The 27,577-nt window shown below is 38.6% G+C and overlaps 1 protein-coding gene across 1 annotated transcript in view; it reads left to right on the forward strand.

Annotated features, from left to right (window-relative positions):
- The window catches only part of dpydb (dihydropyrimidine dehydrogenase b), a 162,353-nt gene that overhangs the window by 110,684 nt on the left and 24,092 nt on the right, over positions 1-27,577 (forward strand). The window contains exons 17-19 of the mRNA XM_067453948.1: positions 6,561-6,681; positions 9,463-9,582; positions 22,143-22,285. Of these exons, the coding sequence (XP_067310049.1) occupies positions 6,561-6,681; positions 9,463-9,582; positions 22,143-22,285 (384 nt within the window). The remainder of the gene's footprint in view (positions 1-6,560; positions 6,682-9,462; positions 9,583-22,142; positions 22,286-27,577) is intronic.

Consider the following 27,577-nt stretch of genomic DNA (forward strand, 5'->3'; position numbering starts at 1 on the left):
CATCTGTTTCAGGGCCAGGCACCTGCCTCTGGCCCTAGCGCTCCGCTAATGCTTTTCTACCTTCCCTTGACCATGCTCCCTGCTGTTAGCCACTATGTTTTAGCCTTGCCACCAGTGACCTATGCACAGATGGACACGCACACACACTTGCACTCGCAGACATCTGCTGGCCAACCTCCATTATGCTTCTGGAAATCTTAATGTGCTCTCAATCTCTTCTGCGAGCCCAAAGGTGCTGTTTTTTTCTCCTCGCTCAAGCATTTCATTCCTCAGGGCGCTCGGGTCCCTGGCGCTGCCGTCCCTGATCACCCCGTCTCCACAGATAGCTTGCACAGTTCTCTTTTTCCTCTCTTTTGGGTTTTTCTGTCTTCTCTCTGTAGACCGTAGAACATTCTGGTTGCTACCCTCTGACAAGATTTAGTGTGTGTGTGTGTGTGTGTGTGTGTGTGTGCTTGCATGTATGTGTGTGTGTGTGTGTGTGTGTGTGTGTGTGTGTGTGGTTTGCCAGCCTTGTTATAAATGCTTGCTGCCCACATCCCTCCCACGGCCCATACTGGTGGCTATTTTCCTCCAATGCACCACATATCATCCCCTCATGTTCCTCAGCACAAAAAGAAACTTGTTCAGATTAGGGCTGCACTATATATCGAAATAAAAGCACTATCGTGATTATAGGGAGATACAAGGGTCTGTAGCGCTACCATTTTAGAAAGTATAACAGCCAACTTGGATTACGCATGCCTTGATAAAAATCACGTTACAGTCTTTACCTCAATTTCTTTCAGAGTACTGCAACAGTCAATCATAGTTTGTGGATACGATCAAAATGAATGAGAAGCGCCATAAACGGGATCCTAACTGCCGCAGTATTGTTTACGACTCCTCTTAAAAAAGAAGAAGCATTTTTTCAGTGTAAACTCTAAAAATAGATCAATCCAAATCGAATGTTTAATGGCAAACATGTTGAAGATTAGCCAATAGGCTGTCGATTCATTAAATGATAAGCTGTTTTCCCACTAAAGCAGTTTATTCAGTGTAGTGAAGCCTTTCCTCCATTAGCATCCATTAAAAAAAGGCCTCTGGTCTCTTTCCCTGTGTATCGCAGCGTTACACTTTTTATTTATTTTTTGCTAACCATGGCCTGCCCTTAAAGAAGCTTTTCTACTGACTCTAGATTGGCATTGCAACCTATCAAAGTAAAAACTTGACAGTTTAACATTTGAAAGAACTTGGCATTAAAGGAATAGTTCATCCAAAAATTCAAATTCTGTCATTAATTGCTCACCCTTCGTTTCAAATATGTAAGACTTTAGTTAATCTATGGAACACAAATAAAGATCTTTTTGAACTCTCTGACCCCTCCATTGACAGGTGACACTGACACGTTGACACTTCAAAAAGTTCATAGGGATTGTAAAATTAAAGGTGCACTATGTAGTATTTTTGCAGTAAAATATCCAAATACCACTAGGCCAGTGTTATATATTTTGTTCACTTGAGTACTTACATCATCCAGATGTTTCCAACAATTTGTTAATTGTGAGAAAATTGCTATTTTAACCAAGGACCCGGGACGTGTCAGCATAGCATTTGAGGTAGTCGCCTGTCAATTGTGTCATATCTGCGTTACCCTCGGTTTTATTCTGCAGAAGCGCTTTTCTCTTAGCAGTGTCACAGCAGTGCCGAGCGAACGCACAGAGTAACATCATAACATCATTTTAAACACACTTAAATGTATCTAATATGATAAACAGAGCTGCTTTACCTTATACTCATGAACGGAAAAACGGAAATAGTGCAGGCGCCCGGCGACTGTGTCCCGTCCCGTCATAATAAAAGCCCCGGTGCTCGCAAGTTGTGTGTTTGTGTAACAATCGCTCCAGCAGCCATGCTCAGCTCCACAACACTCGGCCCTGCTCTGCTTCATACTACAGTAACGTTCATAACCGCATCCATGAACATTATTTCTGCCCGTGTCCTATTTTCCACCAGCTGTGAGGTGAATACCACATGTCCCAAGATAGTGCGCTCAAACTTGGCATCATCAAACTACGTCTTTGTTTGAAATAGGCGCCCTCTAGTCGACGGAAAGTTGCATAGTGCACCTTTAATCCATATGAATTGAGCAGTTTAGTCAAAATTGTCCGAAGAGACTTGATTGCTTAATATGATGAACAGATTGAACTTAGTTGCTTGGCACACAAGGACAAATTGGTTCATTGGTTCATGAGGAAGCTCAAACAGGCTGCGTAACCCGAGAATGAACCTCATCGGTTCTTGAGGAAGCTCAAATGGGCTGAGTAACCCGAGAATGAACCTCATCAGTTCTTGAGGAAGCTCAAATGGGCTGAGTTACCCGAGAATGAACCTCATTGGTGCTTGAGGAAGCTTAAACGGGCTGCGTAACCCGAGAATGAACCTCATCAGTTCTTAAAGAAGCTCAAACGGGCTGCGTAACCCGAGAAGGAACCTCATTGGTGCTTGAGGAAGCTCAAAACGGGCTGCTTAACCCGAGAATGAACCTCATCGGTTCTTGAGGAAGCTCAAACGGGCTGCGTAACCCAAGAATGAACCTCATTGGTTCTTGAGGAAGCTCAAACGTGCTGCGTAACCCAAATATTAACCTCATTGGTTCTTGTGAAAGCTCAAACATGCTGCGTAACACGAGAATGAACCTCATCGGTTCTTCAGGAAGCTCAAATGTGCTGAGTAATACGAGAATAAACCTCATTGGTTTTTGAGGAAGCTCAAACGTGCTGCATAACACGAGAATGAACCTCATCAGATCTTGAGGAAGCTCAAACGTGCTGTGTGTAACCCGAGAATGAACCTCATCAGATCTTGAGGAAGCTCAAACGTGCTGAGTAACCCGAGAATGAACCTCATCGGTTCTTGAGGAAGCTCAAACGGGCTGCGTAACCCGTGAATGAACCTCATCGGTTCTTGAGGAAGCTCAAATGGGCTGAGTAACCCGAGAATGAACCTCATCAGTTCTTGAGGAAGCTCAAATGGGCTGAGTAACCCGAGAATGAACCTCATTGGTGCTTGAGGAAGCTTAAACGGGCTGCGTAACCCGAGAATGAACCTCATCAGTTCTTAAAGAAGCTCAAACGGGCTGCGTAACCCGAGAAGGAACCTCATTGGTGCTTGAGGAAGCTCAAAACGGGCTGCTTAACCCGAGAATGAACCTCATCGGTTCTTGAGGAAGCTCAAACGGGCTGCGTAACCCAAGAATGAACCTCATTGGTTCTTGAGGAAGCTCAAACGTGCTGCGTAACCCAAATATTAACCTCATTGGTTCTTGTAAAAGCTCAAACATGCTGCGTAACACGAGAATGAACCTCATCGGTTCTTCAGGAAGCTCAAATGTGCTGAGTAATACGAGAATAAACCTCATTGGTTTTTGAGGAAGCTCAAACGTGCTGCATAACACGAGAATGAACCTCATCAGATCTTGAGGAAGCTCAAACGTGCTGTGTGTAACCCGAGAATGAACCTCATCAGATCTTGAGGAAGCTCAAACGTGCTGAGTAACCCGAGAATGAACCTCATCGGTTCTTGAGGAAGCTCAAACGGGCTGCGTAACCCGTGAATGAACCTCATCGGTTCTTGAGGAAGCTCAAACGGGCTGCGTAACCCGAGAATGAACCTCATCGGTTCTTGAGGAAGCTCAAACGGGCTGCGTAACCCGAGAATGAACCTCATCGGTTCTTGAGGAAGCTCAAACGTGCTGCGTAACCCGTGAATGAACCTCATCGGCTCTTGAGGAAGCTCAAACGGGCTGCATTACACAAGAATGAACCTCATTGGTTCTTGAGGAAGCTCAAACGGGCTGCGTAACCCAAGAATGAACCTCATTGGTTCTTGAGGAAGCTCAAACGGGCTGCATTACACGAGAATGAACCTCATTGGTGCTTGAGAAAGCTCAAACGGGCTGCGTAACCCGAGAATGAACCTCATTGGTTTATGAGGAAGCTCAAACGAGCTGCATAACACAAGAATAAACCTCATTGGTGCTTGAGGAAGCTCAAACGTGCTGAGCAACACGAGAATGAACCTCATTGGTTTTTGCCAAGAGAACATGCTTGAGATTCCATTTATGACAACTGATGTATGAGCTGATGAATGTTATGTAAATTTACTCTGTTCATCATATAACGCAATCATGTTTCTTCACAAAATTTTGGATTTGGATTAGTTTTACAATCTAATCCAAAACAGAAAGATATCAGATTTCATCAAAAGGATCTTCATTTGTGTTCTGTAGATGAACGAAGGTCTTACGGGTTTGGAACAACATGAGGGTGAGAAATTATTTGACAGAAACTTAATTTTTGTTGAACTAACCATTTAAGATGTAAATATTCGTATTGTAATTTTACAGTTGTATTCTACAATAAAATGAAAAATAAATATATTTTTTTTATTTCTCTATATCACAATATATTGCAGAAAAAGTCAATATCACAATGTCAGTTTTTTCCAATATCGTGCAGCTCATATCTTCATCATGAAGCTTTGTTCGTTTCTCATACCATGTCAGTGTCCACCAGTAACATCGTCTTGTCATGTTCAGACCCGCAAATTCTTCAATCAGAAACAATAGCTGGAGGGTAAGATCCACAATAAAGTTTCTTGTGCAGCGATTACGGAGTGCAGAACAGCGGCTGCGTTTCAATCAAACGTGATGGGCTACAACAAGTTAGACAATAGGGCTTTTCCTCAAAAGCGCCTAATTTCTATCTCTTTGTTTGCTGCTTTGTGCTCATCCCTTTCCTTTCACTCACGCTGACACTTATTCGCCAAAAAAAGGAAAGAAAAAAAACATAAAAAAGAGATGTTTTATGGGCCCACACATGCTATGAACAAACAGGCTCATATTCAGAGGAAAACAGAAATGCCCCGAAGCATCGCATTTCCAACAGATGTCTGAGGAGCCCGGAGCCTGGTACGACAGAGGCACATCACATTTCCATTTGGCACATATCAGCCGTATCTCTGAGTTATGACAGTTTGCGCTACTCTCAAGATGCGCGCCATTCAAATCTCATTCATTATGAATGCCAGTGATTTGGAGGGCTGCCATCACGTTGCTCTCCAGAACCACAGCACCAACAGAGGAGGAGATGCGGCTTCACTATAAAACACACTTTATTCTGCTCCAGATGTTGCTGGAGATGGGTTATTTTCCTTCATTTAAAACTTCTGAGGGATTAGAGCTGTATCCAATTCAATGTTTTATTTCAGTATTTCTCGTTTGTTTAACAAATGACTAAAAATGCAGGACATTTTAGGCAAATCTGACTTGTTGCTCTTAAATGCTTGTCGCTTAAGGGAGAACCAGTGTTCAAATTACAAGTGGCTAAGAGGAAGCAAGACCCCCTATTTTCAGTGTTATCTCTAGTCAATCAGCCTGGGAGGTGGAAACCCAACTGCACCTCGTAGTGTCAAATGAATTTGTTTTTACAGCAGGTCGTCACCTCCAAAACGTCAGATTGTTATTGATTTAAAAGAAATATTAGAAATGTCAAAACTTGCAGTGCATGTATTTATAGCCGATATATTTGGTATGGCATGGAGTAAAACGGGTCTAAGTTACCCTTTTATTTATATGGTGAAATTGAAGAAACAAATACTTTATATGAACAGTTAAAATGTAATAATATCCCGCAATATTACTGTTTTGACAAATATTTTTTCAGCATTTTGGCGACCATAAGATATCACTTTCAAAATACAAAATCTGACCAACTCTAAGCTTTTGAATGATACGGGATATGATGGTTACTTTTTATTATATTTTTGTAACAATAGTAGAAGGTAATGTAACATTTATTCTAATTTAAGAGTGTTTGAAACAAAATAAAAATAAAATAAAAATCACTGCTGCATTTGTGCAACTGGACTTGACTGTATTCCTATCAGAAAGGTGCACATGGGATATATTTTAATCTATATATATAATTTTTTTGCTTACTGAATGACACGGACATGAGAGACCAGAACTGCACTGAGAGAAGGCTGGGGGAAGGGAGTGGAAAAAGGCAGCCGCATAAGTGAAAAAGCAACATGAAGGCAGCGATGTGTTTCAGACGACATGTTCAGACACAACAGCGTTTTCCTCCCTGGCCACATCTGAGAGAGTTCATGAGGGGATCGCTAAACCATTTGGAGTCCTTGGTGTGTGTGTGTGTGTGTGTGGGCGAGCAGCAGAATGACAGAAACTGAATGTGAGTGAGGGAAAAAAAGAGAGATTGAGAGAAAACACATTTTGAACATTGCCTCTGTGCTCTGTGGCCAGTGTTCGGTGAATATTTAGGGCAGACTTACTGTTTTAAAATGGACCGTCAGATGAATGTGAATGAATGAGAAATGCACCTCAAACGTCCCAGTGCTCTTTGTCGTTTTGGGTTTGACAAACATGGTTTCTGTATCCCAGAATTAATAGCAGGAAGTTCCTGAATGTATAGAATGAATGTCAAGACAAGTCTTAGCATTTTCTTTCTGTGATCTACAGAAGCCTGTAATGAGTTTTGACTCTTCATCCCCCATCACTCTAGGACCCAGAGCTGGTGAGGAACATCTGTCGCTGGGTTCGAAAGGCCACCACCATCCCCTTCTTTGCCAAGCTTACACCAAACGTCACCAACATTGTTGACATCGCCGGAGCTGCATATGAGGGTATGAGCAGCCTCACCTACACACAAACATGTGATGTAAGTCATTTTATTAATGCTAAAAATGTTGATTATGATGGGGAAGTCTTCTGAAACACATTACCAGTGAAAGGTTTGAGGTTTTTGTACTTTTTTTTAAGAAATCTTGCTCACCAAGGCTGCATTTTTTTAATGTATTATTTAAAATAACTGTTTTATATTTGAATATATATATATATATATATATATATATATATATATATATATATATATATATATATATATATATATATATATATATATATGTATATATATATATATATATATATATATATATATATTTTTTTTTTTTTTATTATAAAAATATATATAATATATAATTTAAAAATGTATATATATATATATATATATATATATATATATATATATATATATATATATATATATATATATATATACTTTTTTTATTTTATTTTATTTTTTTAATAATAATAATTAGCTGTGATGGCTTCATGTGATCCTTCAGAAATCATTCTAATACACTATATTGCCAAAAGTATTGGGACACCTATCCAGATCATTGAATTCAGGTGTTCCGATCACTTCCATGACCACAGGTGTATAAAATCAAAGACACTTCTACAACTATTTGTCAAAACATGGGTCACTCTCAGAAGCTCAAGGAATTCAAGCATGGTCCTGTGATAGGTTGCCACTTGTGCAATAAGCCCATTCTTGATATTTCCTCGCTACAAAATATTCCACAGTCAAATATTATTGGTAATAAGAGGAAGGAATTGGGAACAACAGCAACTCAGCCATGAAATGGTAGGCCACTTAAAATCACAGAGCGGGGTCAGCGCATGCTGAAGTGCACAGTGCGCAGAATTCAATAGCTACAGACCTCCAAACTTTGTGCGGTTTTCAGATTAGCTCAAGAACAGTGTGTAGAGAACTTTATGAGTTTCCATGGCTGAGCAGCTGCATCAAAGCCTTACATCACCAAGTGCAATGCAAAGTGTCGGATGCAGTGGAGTAAAGCATGCCACCACTGGACTCTAGAGCAGTGGAGATGTGTTCTCTGGAGTGAAGAATCACACTTCTCTGCCTGGCAATCCAATGGACGAGTCTGGGTTTGTCGATTACTAGAAGAATGGTACACATTGTGCCAAGTGTAAAGTTTGGTTGAGGAGGGATAATGGTGTGGGGTTGTTTTTCATGGGTTGGGATTGGCCCCTTAGTTCCAGTGAAAAGAACTCTTGAAGCTTCAGCATAACAAGACATTCTGGATAATTTCATGCTACCAAATTTGGGGGAACAGTTTGAGGATGGTCACTTCCTGTTCCAACATGACTACGCACCAGTGCACAAAGCAAGGTCCATAAAGACATAAATGAGTAAGTTTGATGTGGAGGAACTTGACTGGCCTGCTCAGAGTCCTGACATCAACCCAATAGAACACATTTGGGATGAATTAGAGTGGAGACTGCGACAGGCCTTCTCATCCAACATCAGTGCCTGACCTCACAAATGTGCTGCTAGAGGAATGGTCAAATTCCTACAAACGCACTCCTAAACCTTATGGAAAGCCTTCAAAAGAAGAGTTGAAGCTGTTATAGCTGCAAAAGGTGGGCCAAACCATAGTCGACTTTCAGTGCCTATGGATTAAGAATGGAATGTCATTAGAGTTTATGTGCATGGAAAAGGCAGGCATCCCAAAACCTTTGGCAATGTATTGTATGTTAATTTGATGCTCAAGAAACATTTCATATTATTATCAGCGGTTGTATTTTTTTAATAAACGGTGTTACATTTTTCAGGATTCTTATTCTGATTAATGAAAAGTTCTGAAAATAGAAGTATTTACTGTGCTGAATAAAGTTTTGATTTATTTTAAAAAAAAATTAGGCAGTAGTCTACATTTTAATACATACATTAAAAAATGCATGCCACCTTTATTTATATAGTGCTTTATATAATACTGATTGTTTCAAATCTGCTTTACAGTGATAACAGAAAAATGATGCATTTCCGCTGTTGTTCAGTTAAAGTCAGTGTTGATTCAGTTCCGTTGTAAAGATCATTAATTATTAAATTAGCTAATTTCATATATAAAGCAGTTTTGCAAAAAAAATATTTCATAGTCCAGCTCAGTTCAGTTTTCATACAACAGCGTCAGTACAGTCAGATCAATAATATTGTTGAATATTAAGTGAAAAATTACAACAACAAAAAAAACCTAATCAGTCATTTCATCAGTCAAATTACGTTGCATTATTACGTGCATAATTATTTCTTTATTCTGAAATAGATGCTTATATATTCCATAGCATGTACAACTGTTGTATATGTGTGAACAGAACTAAATGGTATTCAGCATATTCTGACTACAGAAAGACATGGACGTTTTACCTGACATTCTCTTCTGCTTACTCCATTTATTACACTGGAATTTAAGTCATTTAACCCCATCATTCATTCTCATTCATATCCTTTACAATGGAAGACAAGAGGGTGAACGATAAATTGTACAATTTAGACCAGTAACTTTTGTAAGTTATGTAACTTATGTAGACCAGTTACTTAGACCAGTGACTTATTTAAATATAAGATTGTCTGCTATAAGATTGATTCAAAATCTAATCATTAATGCATTCATAAATAAGGCCCTGGTGAGGTGATGCTGATCTTTTTGACAGTGTTAACAAGAGCAGTGTTTTCACATGTAGCTATATTACTAAAAAAGCTTCATCAATATAGTGTGGTTGGTTCAGGCTTATGTAACCAACTCGGTGGTTGTTTGTAGGCGGGGCAGATGGAGTCACGGCCACCAACACCGTATCTGGACTGATGGCGCTCAAAGCTGACGCCACACCCTGGCCTGGGATTGGCAGAGGCGCGAGAACTACATACGGTGGTGTTTCTGGTAAGAGAGAGAGAGAGATAGTGTGTGTGTGTGTGTGTGTGGTGCTGGCCAGCACTCTCGCTCCTGAGATGTCTGGGCTTGCTCTGGTCAGGTCCTGGCTGCACAGACAGATGGACTAGATCAGGTGTGAAAGTACTGGGCATGCTCTCTGCTCTCTAGAAATGGAGCTTCAGTGTGGGAGGCTTATAGTAGAAAATGACATAAATCCAGCTTGAAGTACACTGCAAAAAAATATTTAGTTTATCCAGTATTTTTCTTTCTTAAATATCTTTAAAACAAGGTAGATTTACTTGAAAAGCGTGATTAAATATTAAAATCAATTACATAAAAAAAAAACTAAAAATAATATTATTTTTAAATAATAAGATTTTTTTTATACATTATTGGTAGATAGTTTTTTTTTTATTGTTTTAAGCATGAATCCAACACATTTAAACATTTTAACAAACAAACATTTTACCAGTGGGGTAAGAAAAATTAAACCTAATTTTAGATTCAAATTAGTGTTTCAATACATTAGTCAGTATTTTATAATTTTATTTTAGTGAAACCCCCATTCTGTCAGTAACTGGCGTAACTGGTAGTGTACCGACTGAAAGAGAACATCTCAGTTATACGTATGTAACCCTCATTCCCTGAAGGAAGGGAAAGGAGACGTTACGTCAGTTACTGACTTGATTTCGCTCATCCGTTATTAACTGATGTAACTCGTAGTGTACTGACTGAAAGGGAACCAAATGTTCACCTATCATCCATCATCTTCAAATATGGCTTATCATTTGAAACATGTAAGTAGTAGCAACTTTACGCGATCACTTGTATCTTTTCCTGACAATGCAGAAACAACTCTTTTTGCTCACACAGATGTGAATAATGCATCATTCAAAACTATAAAATATATATTTGTGTAAACTCACAATAACCACAATGCATTGTGCTTTTGTAAGATAAAGAAAACAAACGGGATGCACTTTCTGCTATTCTCAGTCTCTGTGAGCTGGAGCGCGTCACAAAAATAAACAGTGCTTTGCGACAAGCTTTATGTGCACGCTTGAGTGTGGAATAGGTTATATAGTACACCCCCCATTATATATTTAAGTAATTAAATGAATAGAAACATGCACTTAGTTGACTAATGGCTTGAATGAATGACTACTAGTCGACTAGAAAAATCTATCAAAAAATCTATCACTGCAAATGTGTGTACACTACAGTCAAGGTTATACAAACAATGTATGAATTTACCAATTGCTTTTATTAGTGTTCAGCAAGAACATAAAGGTCAGTGTGCATCTGTGCACTTATTACCACTAATAAAGACAATCTCTGTGGTCACACATATAAAACAACTTTTAGCATATTAAACAGCAGATGATTCACATATATGCTTTATAGATTCAGCTGTGTAGAGTTCAGTGTGTTTAAGCTTCACCTCAGCACACCTCTCCCTTCTCCCTTCAGCTGAGCTGCCACAATGTCTGCAGAGGCAAGGACAGGGTCAGAAACACGGCCTGCATTAAAAATTAATACTCATACTATTGAGGCTCTATTTTATGCAAGCAAAACTGACTGGCTGTCATATTTTTCACTTTTAAAGTCTTATGGGCCTCACCGTGCAGCTGTCCCATGGGACCCAGCCTTGCAGCAATGGTCTAAGACGCTGCCCGAGACCAACCTATTGATCAGTGGGGCCCTAAAGGGCCCAAGCGGCCCCACATATTTTATCTGCTCCCAGTACAGTAGCTCTCCTCAGACTTTTTGTTTCAGACGCCCATATAGAGCACATAAAACCATGTGCTGAGCATCCAGGGGCACATAAATACGTGCCGCCCTGAGCTCTCGGTGGAACTGACTTGATTCTCTAATGTATTAAGTAATTTAATGTTTAACTCAGCAGCAGTTTCGGGGTTTAAGTTGCTTTGATTTATGCGGAAAGTGGCATAAACTATGAGTGTGGATGAATATCAATCTTTTCTGACATGTTTTTTTTTCTTTTCTCAACTTTTTAATTACAGTTTTTATGCAAGATTTTAGCATTTTCCACTAATGTTTAGTATAGAGACAGAGGTTGTTTTTTTTATTTTTATAACCTTTAGTTTAGTGCTGTTTGTTCCCCACCCCCGATTGTTTTTATTCTCCAATTTGTTCAGATAAGAGGTTTTCCACTAATTCAACAATCCAAGAGGCTTTCTCGCATGCAAAGGTACAAACAAAACGCAAGCAGTTTCAGGGGTATAAAAACTGAATATCAGATTATGTAGGATGATGTATTTATAAAGTAGCATTATGTTTTGTGATTTCACTGTAACAGAGGGCTATCGGTGAGCGATATATTAGTGGAGTGTGTTTAAGATGAATAGATTCCTTGAAAGCTAGTCACTGATTTTTTAGGGCAACAAGATGAAAGACGAAATATGGTCTAGAATCAAGGGCGTCGGAAGCAAATAAAAAGTGCGTGAGTCCTCTCTCTCAGATTTTTTTTTTTAATGGAGTAACGTTAGATTCCATTTACATTAAATACAAATATACTTCCGTTTACTAAATGATTGATTGGGCCAGACAAAATTACGGAAATCGCTGTGTGAATTACCGTGGATAGTGTATAGGGGTAAGCCGCATGTCATCAAGTTTTGAAGCAAATCGATCAGAGGTTTGAATCCGCCTTTTGCCACACTCGCTCTTCTCCCTTTTCCCATCACATATCAGATCGGAAAGGCATTTATTTTCAATAAAAATTGAGAAAATATTAGAAAAGATAAAATAAAGCGTCTAACGTGTTTAATAATAGGTGTGCTGAATTAGAGATGATAAAAGTGAGTGGGTCCAATATCATTGGTAGTAAAAAGTGGATGGGTCTTGTCCCACCCACACACAATGGTTCCGACGCCCATGTCTAGAATCGCCTTCACAATATCTTGTGAAAAAGTTAGAGATCATAAAACCTCAATAGTCTCTCAAGGCTGCTGCTTTAGAAGCTGCATAACATGTAAAGAGGTGCTTCTCGAGATGTGCTCCATTATATTTTCTAGTGGTCTACAAGTAAAACAATTAAGTTGGGCCAAACAAGTAGTGTCGCGGTGCTCTCATTAATGTGTGCTGAAGATTTTTTTGTAGTGGTAAACTTTTTTCTTCTTTTTTTGCACAAAAAAAAAGCATTTGCATCACTTCATAAAATTGAGGTTAAAGCCAATGGCATAATTTTGGGTTGAACAATAAAGTTTGAACCATTTAGCGGGGTACCAGGGCATGCTCCCTCGTGACATTTATTTATTTATTTGTTTGTTTAATTTAGCAAAAGGGTCTTTTGTGGTATCATCTACGCATGCATTGATAACATACCTGCAAAAAAGTAATAATCTAGTTAACAATTACTTAAACAATTTTACATAGGATATGATGTGTTTTATTTTATTTAAGCACCTAAAAGCGTATCAGTTTGACAGAATTTTCTCAATTAAAGTGCTATGGTAGATCAAACTAACTGTACTTAAAATGATCTTATATTGAAAATTACTGTCTTGTTTTTGGAAAGAATAACTTAAAATTGAGGGGAAAAAAAGAGATTTTTTTTTGCTTAAAATAAGCAAAATAATCTACCAGGGGTTTAAACTAAATAGTCTTGTTTTAAGAATATTTTGCTTACCCCACTGGCAGATTATTTTGCTTATTTTAAGCAAAAACTCTCTTAATTTTGAGTTATTTTTTCCCAAAACAAGACTATTTTGCTTGTCTAGTAAATACTTCTTAATGTAAGAATATTTCAAAATTTGGACTAGAAACAAGACAAAAATATTAAGTAAGAAAAGCTTTTTTTTGCAGTGTAAGACCATCAGCGATTCTTTAGTACAATGCTAAGGCCAATGTTAACCTTTTCTTTCTTTTTATCTATTACATTTGTAATGAAATATAGCAAAATACACATTTAGAAACTAGCTACAACATGCCACAGTTGTAATTTATTCCCTTAACAGATTATCTACCTATAAATTTAGTCAAAATTTACCACAATAAAGACAGCAGAACGTGATCAATTCTAGTATGGGTGGTCATGAGTGGTTTAAAAAGCTTTCTTCTATTTGTTGGTACAGGAGGATGTTTTCTCCTCTTTTTCTTGTCTTTTTCTCTGTCTTTTTTAGTTTATGTGTTTGTTTTAGGTCACGTTTGACTTTCTCCATAGTGTTTTAAAGTGGTAAATTCCCAATACAATTCAAATAGATTGTACGTGTGCAGAGTATATGGTGATTTGCACGCCACTCACACACAATTATAAACTGGGCTTCAATCATATTGCTCAGATAATTGGTCCGATCAGTTCGTATGGGAAATGGGGGTTAGCCAAACTATCTAAGACAAGAAGGAGATGTCAATATTTCACCAGAATAAGAAACATATTAAAGGGAAAGTCATTTATTCCAACCCAAGATTTCTGTCCCTCCATTTAAAAAAGTCCTTTGTGCTTTCAATCTGCTCAGTCGTGTATGCGATAAAACAAAGACCACTGGTTCTTGTACGTAAAGCAAGCACTTTGGAACTTCTGTTTACCATATTTGATGAGTCTTGTGTGTGCATTAATAAATATTCATATGTGAATAAAAGCCGAAATTAAATACGCTTTGCATTTAAACCGAGATAAAATCGCTAGGGTCATATGGATTATTTTATGATCTCTTCATAAAATATTGATTCCATCAAAGTTTTGGTGTAAAGGGCTTTTCAGCCTTTCATATTTTAATACAAATATCTTTATTTGTGAGTAAATAATGACAGAATTCAAATTGTTGAATTATCCTTATGAATTCTGTTGTTAACAAATACAAGGAAACTTTCTTTAGTTCTCTTTCTACAGTTTCTTAAAATGCTGTTTTGATTTATTAGGTTTATTTTATACATTATACATTTGTTGCCGTGTCATAGTAACATATTATATATTCTTTGATGGTAGTCTGTGAACATTGCTTCAAATGCAGCTTTTTATGATAATATTCATTTACACGAAATGTAAATGTATCTGCCAATACATATATTGTAAGTACAGATCCAGGCCGTGGTTCCGGTAATTGCTGACCTCTAGTCTAGATCATATGGTCACTTTATTTTTTCCCCTGGTTGGGCCTCCCACTGCGATTTCATTTAGCTGTCAGCGTGCTCCTCATTTGATGTGTGTTTTAATGATTGGTCACGCCGACCGACTAGTCTGTTGTCAAAGATATATTATTGCATCTCTTTCATTGTGCATGGAAAACCATGTTCCCCAGACACCCTGGCAGCATCGGCAGGCGTAATTAACAGAGAGCTGCACCGTCATTCCCGTCTCTTATTTGCTTTTGTTATCTGGCTGGGTGTTTTTGAGGCACAACATATTCGGATGAAGATAGAAATCGTAGAGGATGCTAAGACCCCACGCTCTGTCTCGCGCTGTGTTTGGAATTATTAATCAGAAAGTCTGGCATTGGGAGCGGACGTCTCGCACTAACAGATGCCACCGATGGCCTCACTGAGCTGTCAATCACCTCAGCACGGGACCAGACTGAGGATGGCACTCGTCCGGTGCTGTGTTCGCTCATGTTGGAAGCTGTGATAGGACCTGCTTAGAGTAATGAGGTATTGATGGAAGATACAGAACGCTACCGAGTGCAGGACGGTCTCTGTTCTAAGCACAGACTGTGCTCTCTGTAAAGAACAAGTGTGATACCGTTGACACCAGCAGCCTACAAAAATGAAAAAAAGCCTAATAAAATGTAGGTTCATAAAAAAAGCCTCAGTAACCACTAGTGTATTATATGTAAGAAGTAAGAAGTGTTGAGAAATTGTGCACAGTTGTAAGTTTGGGTATTCAAAATTAAGAAAAGTTGGATTTGGTCTTCATAAATACGGGCTAGGGAAATCTTTCACCCTCACACAAACAACCCACTAGCGTGGATTGCTATTCGATTTTGCGCATTGGAAATTTGTCTGCACATTTACCCATGTTTAAAGGTTTTATACATTTTTTATACATTTTAACAGTTTTTTTTTTTATTTTAATTATTATTATTGCAAATTGCGGTTGTACACTTACCAAACCACACAAAGCAGGGTTTATATTTAGACTTAAATGTTGGTAACAGGTTTGCAAAAAGAGGTTTGTTGAAAAGAGCAAAAGTGCACTTAAACGATTAGTTCACATCAAAATAAACATTTCCCGATATTTTACTCAGCCCCATCTCATCCAAGATGTCTTTTTTCAGTCGAAAAGAAATTCCGGTTTTTGAGGAAAACATTCCAGGATTTTTCCCCACATAATGCTTCAATGGCAACCAAAATGTTGAAGGTCCAAATTAATGCAGTTTCGAAGGGCTTCAGAGGCTCTGCATGATCCCAGCCGAGGAATAGGGTCTTATCTGGCAAAACGATTGGTCAATTAATAAAATAAATTCCTCATCTTGCACTGCTCTGCAGCATGCCAGTGATTGCATATTGCATTGAAAAGGTCACACTAGAAGTAGGTAGAAGTACCGCCCCGGTGTTTATAAAGCGCACATGTGAAGACTAATATGAACGTCCTTTAGCAAAACAAAAAAAAAAGGTAAAACAACAGTGTTTTTTTGGTAAAGTGTTTTTTGGTAAAGGGCATTTGTATTTGTCCTCGCACGTTCGCTTGTGACCTTTTCCGATGTGAATGCGCAATCCCTGATATGAGCAGCACAAGATGAGCAATATAGGTTAAAAAGTATATCTTTTTTAATTTTTTTTATTTTATGACCGATGCTAGGTAAGACCTTATTCCCCGCCTGGGATCGCGCAGAGCCTCTGAAGCCGTTCAAAGCTCTTTGAAACTGCATTAATTTGGTCCTTCAGCATTTTGGTTGCCAAGGAACTCTATAGTGAGGTGAAAAATCCTGGAATGCTTTCCTTAAAAAACTTGATTTCTTTTCGACTGAAGAAAGACAGACATCTTGGATGAGATGGGGGTGAGTAAAATATCAAGACATTTTCTTTTTGAAGTGAACTAATCCTTTAAAGAGTTTCAGGCCCTATTCTGTACTTTATTTATGAAAAAAATGGAGAATTCCATCATTCTCACCAGAGAAAAATCGGTCATTTCACTGAAAGTTTAAATAACAGAAAACTTTATACTCTTTCCTTTTAAGGTCACTATGGTATTTGTTTGTATAGTGTGACCCTTGAATATAGTTTATAAACTGAGCACATTTTCAAGTCAAGTTTGTCTTCAACATGGTTACGAACATGGTTAACAATTCTAATCGCATGCATTTCATTTACAGTTTTAAAGCTACACTGTGTAACTTTTTTAGTTTATTCTTAGCTAAAAACACTTAGTTCTTTCAAAAATATATGTGCTCATTAATGCATATTTACTTTTTTCAAGTAATAAAGTTTATAATATGCCATTGAAAATACATACGGGTGAGGGGTTCGAATGCCGGTCGCCATGTTGCCCCTCCATCTTGAAAGTACATTAGCCAAAGAGGGACATACCCGTAAATTCAAGCTTCGCTTTTCGCGTTTTAACACTCGATGGCAGTCATGAACGAGGTCGAACTGGAAGCCATGTTAATCTTGGACTAAATCGGCCACCGTAGGAGTTAAAACGAAGTCGTAGTTGAGAGGAACAGAAACTAATGTTCACTGGATTGTCATATACCTTTACACCGCTAGATGGGGGAAAATATCACACAGTGTAGCTTTAAGTAGCCTGGATGCCAGCTGAATTTAACCCCTCCCACAAAATATGAGGTTGGGCAATTCGGTCTGGACTTGATCCGTTGTGGAGTAATTATGCCCGAACAGAAACTATTCAGACCAATCAGATTGTCAGGGCAGGATTTAAACGAGGATTGACAGATAACGTAACGTAATCATTACCGTCACAAAAGAGCGCTTAGGTTCAATTTGTTCTAATCATAAACTGAGATATATGCATTCACCTATACTATTTCATTCAAAAAAGATGATTGGGTTAGTAAATACTCCGTGTATCCCTTATAAATAGTTTTTAACAACACCGTTTACAATCATCTTCATCTTCTTCTTCCAGTGTGCCTGCAGTTGAGTTGTTTTGACATTAGTGATGCATCGTTCATGAATGTCGTTCCTTAAAATATGACTCGGGATTCGGGAACTATGAGTTTGTTAATTTTGTGTTGACTGTGCATGCGCTGCAGGCCATCGGTTCTGTACAGGATCTTCTGCACTCAGTCTATGGGGCTGTGAGAACAAATGACTCCCGAAGACTCGAGAGGTGAACTAATCAATTCTGTTTTCGGGATTGCACACATTGCTTACAGGGCAGCCACGGCCCAGATCAGACACTGATGACGGAACGAACGACTCTAACCTGAAGCAGGAGAGGTGTAACGTTACTAATCTTTTCAGGGAAAAGACGTGATTAAACGTGAGTTGACAAAAGAAAGAACGATTCGGATTCAGAAGTGAAGTTAACTAACAGACTGCATAGCCTGAAGACCCAGCTGAGCAATTAATGAATCATCTCTTAAAGTTTGGTCTTGGCTGCATTAGCTTGTAATTTATTTATTTTTCCAAATGGGATCAACGTTTGCATAAGTACTAGATGTGTCGGGGAATTTAACACGCAAAGATACGAGTCCGTAAAATGATCCGAACTTCCCACTTCTATGCGTCGCTCAACATACGTCACTTACTCCGTTGCTCTGATTGGTTGTAGTTCTATCCAGTTGAGGTCTTTCCTGGTTCGGTTGAAATACGCCCCAATAAACACATCCCAATGGAACAGTTTCAGACTCATATTCTAACTAGCTAATTTTTAAGTAAAACTCATAGGAAAATGTGATTTGACTTGTTAGTTCAGTAAGACAAAAATTGAATTTAGGAGTATAAATAAATGAAATATGTACTTAAAGGTTTAAATGAAATTGTGCTGAGAACTTCGCCACATGTGCTGGTGACAAACAGGCGTAAGCGACCCTGTTTGACAAGGACATGTTGGGGTTGTCAGAGCAACAGGAGCTGTCAGCGAGGCTGGCGTGAAAAACAAGAACAAAGCGCAGGGAAGGACAGAGCCAGTGCCTCAATAACATCACAACAATATCACAGGACTGAAGCTTTTCTTGAGTGGAAGTGTGCTGCCTGACAACATTATCGGTGTCGGCTGCCATTGGATGACAAGTGCTTTGATGGCTCTCAACCTCTGTTGCACAAGTCGTGTCCATTTTAATGTGAGTGTGACATCACTCACAGTACAATAGCCCGTCTGCGGATGAGCTGTAGCGTATGGAACCAGATGTCTTACTAGGACATTATTACCTTGATACATATTTGACTCGCACTGACATCACAGAATGATGTGTTCAGAGCTCCGGTCTCTTGACTTAAGCTGCAGAGAGCCGAACCCCCATCTCTAAATCACACCCAAATGGCTTATGTTGCAAGCAGAGTAATGTCTTCTTATGATATTAGGTTGTCAGAGCAGAGAAGATATGACAAAATTCTACCTGACATGCCATCCATTCAGCCAACAGGTGGAAGAGCTGAAAAAAGTGAGGGCGGCAGGAAATGCCAGAGGCTTAGGGAAGTGCCCATATGTACATAATTAACCAGCGGCATGGGGATGCAAAAAAATATGGGCCGTGATTGAATTTATCTACCCAATTTGGGAATAGTGTGGGTGATGAGGATCGTTTAGCACGCCGGAGTGGGGCTAAAAAAGAAAGCTGTCGCAAGCCATCAAACAGTGGAAGTGGAGTTCTGAGCCATGCCGACGAAATGAATGTGGACAAACGTACGGCTGTGATCAATGAATGGGAACCTGCTGGGAAAATGAGGTTAAATGTAATGTGATAAACACTTCCATCTGTCTGGCTGATCAGAAAGCTGCTCGGCTTTCATTAGGGAATCCTGCCATCCTGAGAGATGAAGACAGAAAGGCGCGGGGAGGGGAGGGGAGGGTTGTGCTGCTGAATAGGTGAACTCAAACACCCGTAGACACAGTCGCTCTAAACCAAAACCTCGCAAAAAACCTCGCTATCCTAATCGATATGAAACCTCGCAAGTGACTGGTATGAAATGTTCTACATAGGCAGCAACTCTGCCACACAAACTCAGGAGACTTGACTCACAATGAGTGCTGCAGGAATGACTCTTAACCTAGAAACTTCCAATTCCAAATGGGTTTTTGGTTAAGTGCCTGAAATAAAGTCTGTGGTTAAAACAAGCTCAAAATTCTTTTAAATTCTATGCAATAAAATACATCAGTAATCCCACAAATACACCAGTAATCCCATGATTGATTTTTTAAGGGGTAACTAAACCCTAAAACACCTTTTTTTTTTAGTTAATGATCTGCAAGACTGGGGCTTTTTTAGTGCTGTTCATTGATTCGAGTAAATGTTTTAACATTTGGGTATAAAGTGTTTTAATTCTTCAATGGTGTAAAAAATCTGAGTGCTACTTGATCGGTGGCTCCTGCAGTTGAATTTTCCTATCGGACGTTGTTTGCCATCATGATGTATGTTGGCTCTTCCAACGGCTCCGCTGGCACGAGCTCACCACGCCCTCAGAAATGTTTTCCTGCATTGATCACATGAGAATAGCTTTACTCCAGTATGAACTTTCATGTTACACGAAGTAGAAACATTATGAATTCACACTTGGTATCAACATTCTAATGAAGAAAAATGCAGTCAATGCATGTCAGCACATGTCAGGCTTTTCGTGCAGTATTTTTTCCGCCATTTGTACAGATATGTGTTTTTTGAAAAGGGTGGTTCCTAAATGAGAGCTACAGAGGTTGTCAGGGACATTAAATGTCATCATGCTGAACAGGTGAACTCATCTACTCTCTAATCTACGAAACCCCTAAGGGCCAATGAGATAGATTTAACCTGTAATCAGTTGTAATCACTAATCCACTTTTACAGCCTTGTTGTGTTTATACTCACAACAAGTTACCTGTCAACTGCATCATATCTGTTACGCAATTTACACGTTACCCTCGTTTTCCTGTTTTATTTTGCAGAAACGCTTTACTCAGTGTGCACAACGTGTCATAGCAGCCGTTGAGCGAACGCACAGAGTAATGTCATAACATCATTTTCAACATACTCAAATGTATCTAATATGCTAAACAGAGCTGCGTTACCTCATACTCATGATGGGAAAAGCGAAAATGGCGCCGGTGACTGTTACATAATAAAAGTCCTGTATACTACAAGTTAATTATCCCATACATGAACTTGATTTCTGCCCGAGTCCTATCCTGATTCTTTTTTTTTTCCACTGGCTCTGAGGTAAAGACCACATGTCCCAAGATTCTGCACTCAAACTCGGCGTCATCAAACTACACCTTTTGTTTTGACTAGTGAACCTCTAGCAGACCGAAAAGTTACATGGTAACAGGGTACATAAAAGTAGTAAACGTGTTAGGGGACCATTTACAGGACACCATTTTCAGGACACAAACGTTTCATGTTTTTTGGCCATTCATTTATATGACTAGAGTGTTTTGGGGGCCTGAAAATGCTAACTTTTGAAAACGTGTTTCAAAGTTTACGATACGTCTTAAAGTATGTAAAGTACAAAAACGTGAATTTATGAAAACTATTTTTTATCTATAGATGTGTCGTGTTTCTTTACAAAGTGATATTGCCATCTACTGGCCTAGCATACATAATACTGTTTTTAGTTGTTTTTTGCGGATCAGTGTGATTGATCATTTTGACAATAGTTATTTTTAGTACATGGTTGTCGTGTGTAACATGACCTTATTTTTTAAGTAAAATTAATTCATTTTTGTTTGCATTTTGCATTTTGAGAGGGTTTTGTGGTAATAATTAATATTTATGCAGTTATTAATAATTTGTTCCCACAGAAAATAATAATAAATAAAATATATATTTTAATTAATTCTCAGAATTTTTGTGTGTTTTTGTCAAAATCCCATTACTTTCCTATGGTCTGCCATTTCTGACCGAAAACCACAAGTGTATTTTTTTTTACGACCAGTTCAAATCATCCCCTTAATTTTTTTTGTGTTCACTTTCCAAATGTCATAAAAGTCACAAAGTTTTATACCATTCCAATGAAATTGTGATTTTAAACATTCAAAACAGAAAATGTTGTTTCGGTCAAAAAGTGACTGAAGAGCACCAGAGGTTTTGAAATAACGATTTAAAATCTTGATGAACCAAAAGTTTAAAAATGATACACATTTTTGGTTAGAGCTTATTTGCATGAATCCAAAGGCTATGAAATAATCACTTTTGTACTTTCAATACTGTACTCTAAGACTTAGCTAACCTGCATTTTTTTTAAATAATTCAAAAATACAATTAAACAGTAATTTTGTTGTGAAATGTTATTACAATTTAAAATAACTGTTTTCTCCAATGTAATGTGTCCTTACTGAATAAAACTGTGGATTTCTTTCCAAAACAAATAAAAAATCTCAGTGACCCTAAACTTTTGAATATAGTGAAAGCAGGCAGGCATGCTCTGATGTTGAATGTGTAATCTATATGAAATGATTTTATATAATTATTGTTTTTCAATTAAAAAAAAATTTCCGTCTTGTATTTGGATAGGCAATGCAATTCGCCCCATAGCACTGCGTGCTGTGTCAGCTATAGCAAGAGCACTTCCTGGCTTCCCAATCTTGGCTACCGGTGGCATTGACTCAGCAGAGTCTGGATTACAGTTCCTTCATGCTGGAGCGTCTGTCCTGCAGGTAACCACTTACATTCATCATCAACTATCATCTACTCCATCAGTGGTTATAAGAATAGAGCCTACAACCTTTAAAGGGGTCATATAATGGCATTTTTGTACAAGTTAATATGATTATTTAGTGTCTAAATGAAAACGTTGTAATGTACATTAATACAAAATTCTAATTAGTATTGGAAGAAAACACTAATTTTACCTGGTCAAAAACAGCTCTGTTTCAGCAAGCCGTTCTCGTGCATACGGCTTTAAATGCTAATGAGCTTTGCTCACCCCGCCCCTCTTTTCTGTGGGGCGCTTTCACTCTCTCTCTCTCTCTCTCACACACACACACACACACACACACACACACACACACACACACACACACACACACACACACGGAGTGTCGCCGTTGACAACAGTAGAGCCGAAAGAATGGCCACGCGAGTCTCTGAGGAGATCTGTGCAACTTTAGCAATATGAACCGGTGTCTGACAACGGGACAAGACAACAGCTTCAACGAAATGCGACAATTAAGGCTAAACTGATCTGTCTTTATGAACAGGCAGGGTAACGTTAGCAATGAATGCTATGTGTTTACTGATGTTTACATTAGTTCATTGACGGATTGATGTTACAGCTAATGCCAATAAAAACGTTTTTTCTGTAAATGTCGGCTTGTCAGTGATGCTTAACGTTATCAATGCAGTGTAATAACTGTTACAACACGATTTATTTATTTTTTGACAGTAATTTATAAACCATCTACATAATTAAGCTTATGTTAGTTACCACGTCCACGTTAACTTTAAAACCGGCGTACACAGTTTGTAATAACACAACCATAACGCGTTGTTCATTATAAACGTGTGATTATGAATTATATTGAGAACGTCATACATAGAAAGCATGCCGTAATGCAACGTACCCCCTTTAGCCGCATTCATCGTGAAACGTGTACGCGTTTCAAACTACTCACTGGTGAGAAATGCTTCACGGTTCGCTCAGACATAAAAACATTGACGAAAACAAAACTCAGCCACTGCGTCTTGAGCGGTTTGGATTTAGGAACATCAGAATGACTGCTGTGTTCATTATTACACCCAAGATCAGAACACTACAATCGCTTAAACGCCACTCTGCTCCAGCCTATTCACAATGGCAGACTGTGACAGAGCTTGCTCAGGGCGGGTCTGAGATGAAACTGCTTGTCAATCAACAGTCGTGGGAGGGGTGTCGGGCTGTGTGACGTCACATGGCCGAACGGCTCGATTTGAGACGGGAAAACAAATAAGGAGATTAAAAAAAAAAACACTTTATGGATTTTTATCATTATAGTATAGTAGTGTACAGGCACTGCCAACACACATTTCCATTCAATCAGCTTGTAAAAGTGCATGTACCATTATATGACCCCTTTAAGCCACTAGGCTATCAGCTTTATAACTGTGTCTTGGGTAAAAACATATAATTTTTGTTTTATGTGATATGCATGCTTAACGCCTGAGTTTAAACATGTGCATTAAGTAGTCGTTCTAATCAATCCTTAATAAGGAGTCTACAAATGGCTACGCTCACACAGAGCTGCTACAGCCGAGGAGCAACAACAATCTCAAAGCAAATTGCAATTTACAACATGGCTCTGAACAAGTTGTTAGTGCAAATAAACCCATTATCTCAACATGATGCCACAGCCTCCGAAATCTCTTTTTAAATAAATAAATCAAAACACTCATTATGTGCAGAAATAACGTTTCACAAGTGCCTGGGAGTTCTGGGGGGAAAAGACTGGAATTAAAACATTTTAATCACACCCACATGTAATAGTAGAGTGCTGGCTCGTAGTAAAAGGAGAAATTGTAAACTAGCCAACTCCTCACTAAACTACAGTTGAATCAGTGTCACCAGCGGGTTACAGGAACACATCGTAGCTCCATTTCCTGCACGGATTAGATTAATTCAATGAGCTGCCCTGGCGAACAATGTTAAATTCTCTTAGACTCAAGAAGATGCACAACAACACACGGGATAGTAGGCAAATAAGAAACTTGTTTTTTTTTTATGTAGCACTTCTACAAACTGTGTTTATAAAGGGCTTCACATACACTCACCTAAAGGATTATTAGGAACACCTGTTCAATTTCTCATTAATGCAATTATCTAATCAACCAATCACATGGCAGTTGCTTCAATGCATTTAGGGGTGTGGTCCTGGTCAAGACAATCTCCTAAACTCCAAACTTAATGTCAGAATGGGAACGAAAGGTGATTTAAGCAATTTTGAGCGTGGCATGGTTGTTGGTGCCAGACAGGCTGGTCTGAGTATTTCACAATCTGCTCAGTTACTGCCATTTTCACACACAACCATTTCTAGGGTTTACAAAGAATGATGTGAAAAGGGAAAAACATCCAGTATGCAGTCCTAACATCAGAGGCAGTCCTCTGGGCGAAAATGCCTTGTTGATGCTAGAGGTCAGAGGAGAATGGGCCGACTTATTCAAGCTAATAGAAGAGCAACTTTGACTGAAATAACCACTCGTTACAATGCATCAAAGCATTTGTGAAGCCACAACACGCATAACCTTGAGGCGGATGGGCTACAACAGCAAAAGACCCCACCGGATACCACTCATCTCCACTACAAATAGGAAAAAGAGGCTACAATTTGCACGAGCTCACCAAAATTAGACAGTTGAAGACTGGAAATTTTTGCTTGGTCTGATGAGTCTTGATTTCTGTTGAGACATTCAGATGTTAGAGTCAGAATTTTACATAAACAGAATGAGAACATGGATTCATCATGATTTGTTACCACTGTGCAGGCTGGTGGTGGTGGTGTAATGGTGTGGGGATATTTTCTTGGCACACTTTAGGCCCCTATAGTGCAAATTGGCATTGTTTCTGACCATGTCCATCCCTTTATGACCACTATGTACCCATCCTCGGATAGCTACTTCCAGCAGGATAATGCGCCATGTCACAAAGCTCAAATAATTTCAAGTTGGTTTCTTCAACATGACAATTAGTTCACTGTACTAAAATGGCTCCCACAGTCACCAGATCTCAACCCAATAGAGCATCTTTGGGTGTGGTGGAACTGGAGCTTCGTGCCCTGGATGTGCATTCCACAAATCTCCATCAAGTGCAAGATGCTATCCTATCAATATGGGCCAACATTTCTAAAGAATGCTTTCAGCCCCTTGTTGAATCAATGCCACATAGAATTAAGACAGTTCTGAAATCGAAAGGGGGTCAAACACAGTATTAATATGGTGTTCCTAATAACCATTTAGGTGAGTGTATATTCCTTCATGATACTCATAAATATCAAACTTTTTCTCATTGTCATTCTGCATTTTGACATTTGACGTTTTAATAATAATTAAAATTAATAACCCCCCCTTCCAAAGATATACATCATATACACGTCATGTTCGAATGTAGGCACTGGCATGAATAATTTATGCAAGTTACTACTTCATTTTTCGTTTTAACATCATTTGCACTGGTGTTGTCAGGTTTGGTGTTCTGTTTGAGTTATACACAGATCAGGCATAACATTATGACAGTATTTGACAGGTGACACTTGAATTGAACTGACAGGTGAATTGAACAACACTGATTATCTCTTCATCACGGCCCCTGTTAGTGGGTGGGATATATTAGGCAGCAAGTTAACATTTTGTCCTCAAAGTTGATGTGTTAAAAGCAGGAAAAATGGGCAAGTGTAAGGATTTGAGCGAGTTTGACATGGGCCAAATTGTGATGGTTAGACGACTGGGTCAGAGCATCTCCAAAACTGCAGCTCTTGGGGGGTTTTCCCGGTCTGCAGTGGTCAGTGTCTATCAAAAGTGAACCAGAGACAGGGTCATGGGCGGCCAAGGCTCATTGATGCACGTGGGGTGCGAATGCTTGCCCATGTGGTCGGATCAAACAGATCGTCAGTTACCTAGGGAACACATGGCACCAAGATGCAGTATGGGAAGAAAGCAAGCCAGTGGAGGCAGTCCGATACTTTGGGCAATGTTCTGATGGGAAACCTTGGGTCCTGCCATACATGTGGATGTTATTTTGACACGTACCACCTACTTAAGTATTGTTGCAGACCATGTAAACTCTTTAATGGAAACAGTATTCCCTGGTGGTTGTGGCCTCTTTTAGCAGGATAATCTGCCCTGCCAATAAGCAAAAATGGATCCGGAATGGTTTGAGGAGCACAAGTTTGAGGTTTTGTCTTGGCTTCCAAATTCCTCAGATCTCAAATTAATCAAATATCTGTGGGATGTGCTGAACAAACAAGGCCGATCCATGGAGGCACCACATCGCAACTTATAGGACTTAAAGGATATGCTGCTAACATATTGGTGCAAGATACCACAACAACGCTTCAGGGGTCTATTAGACTCTAGGGAAACCAACACAATATTAGGTCATAATGTTATGCCTTATTAGTGTATTTGGTCTTCCCATAAAGCTGTGGTTTTGAGTGTCACCATCATTTTGTTTTATGTGTGCAATGTACAGCAAATATTGAGAGAATAGTTTTAGTTAATCCATAAATATATTACTATAAAGTAAACATAAACATATATTATATAGCTGAGGATATTCTATATAAGATCTGATACGCATTGCTGCGATTCCATTTGTTTTGTACTTTGTCAATATACTAATGTATATTCAACCTACTAAAGATGCAGCAAAAATCCAGACTTAGAAGTAATGTACAGAAATATGTTTAATCTGGCAATTTGAGGAGCACTTTAGCATGCCTTCCATTGTGACGCCAGAAAGACGAATTCTAGGATTTATCTGCCTATTAACAATTGAATACAGAGTTGAACATTGGTCTGAAAGCAATTTTTCATCTAATTTATCTCAAAGCCACTTTACTGTTTTTTTATCATTCAAAATAAAAAAGTAAATCAATACAAATGAGAAAATCAAAAAGCACATGGCCTAAAACAACATATTAGTGTCTTTAAAAGCCCTGTTAAGTGCAATTTGTTCAATTTTTGTCTGAATGGCAAGGTTGTCGTGATGTACATAAGCGGTCAAAGGTTAGGGTAAAAAAAAAATATGAAAGAAATTAATACTTTTGTTAAGCAATGAAGCATTACATTATCAGTAAATTGTCAGTAAAGATATTATCATTGATTTATATTTCAAATAAATTATGTTCTTTTGAACTTTCTATACATCAAAGACTACTAAAAAACTGCATCACAGTTTCCACAAAAAATATACAACACTAATAATAAGAAGAAGTGTTTCTTTAGCAGCATTTAAAATTATTTCTGAAGGATCATGTGAC

This window comes from Pseudorasbora parva, chromosome 9 (assembly GCF_024679245.1).
Source record: "Pseudorasbora parva isolate DD20220531a chromosome 9, ASM2467924v1, whole genome shotgun sequence".
NCBI classification, from domain to species: Eukaryota; Metazoa; Chordata; class Actinopteri; order Cypriniformes; family Gobionidae; genus Pseudorasbora; species Pseudorasbora parva.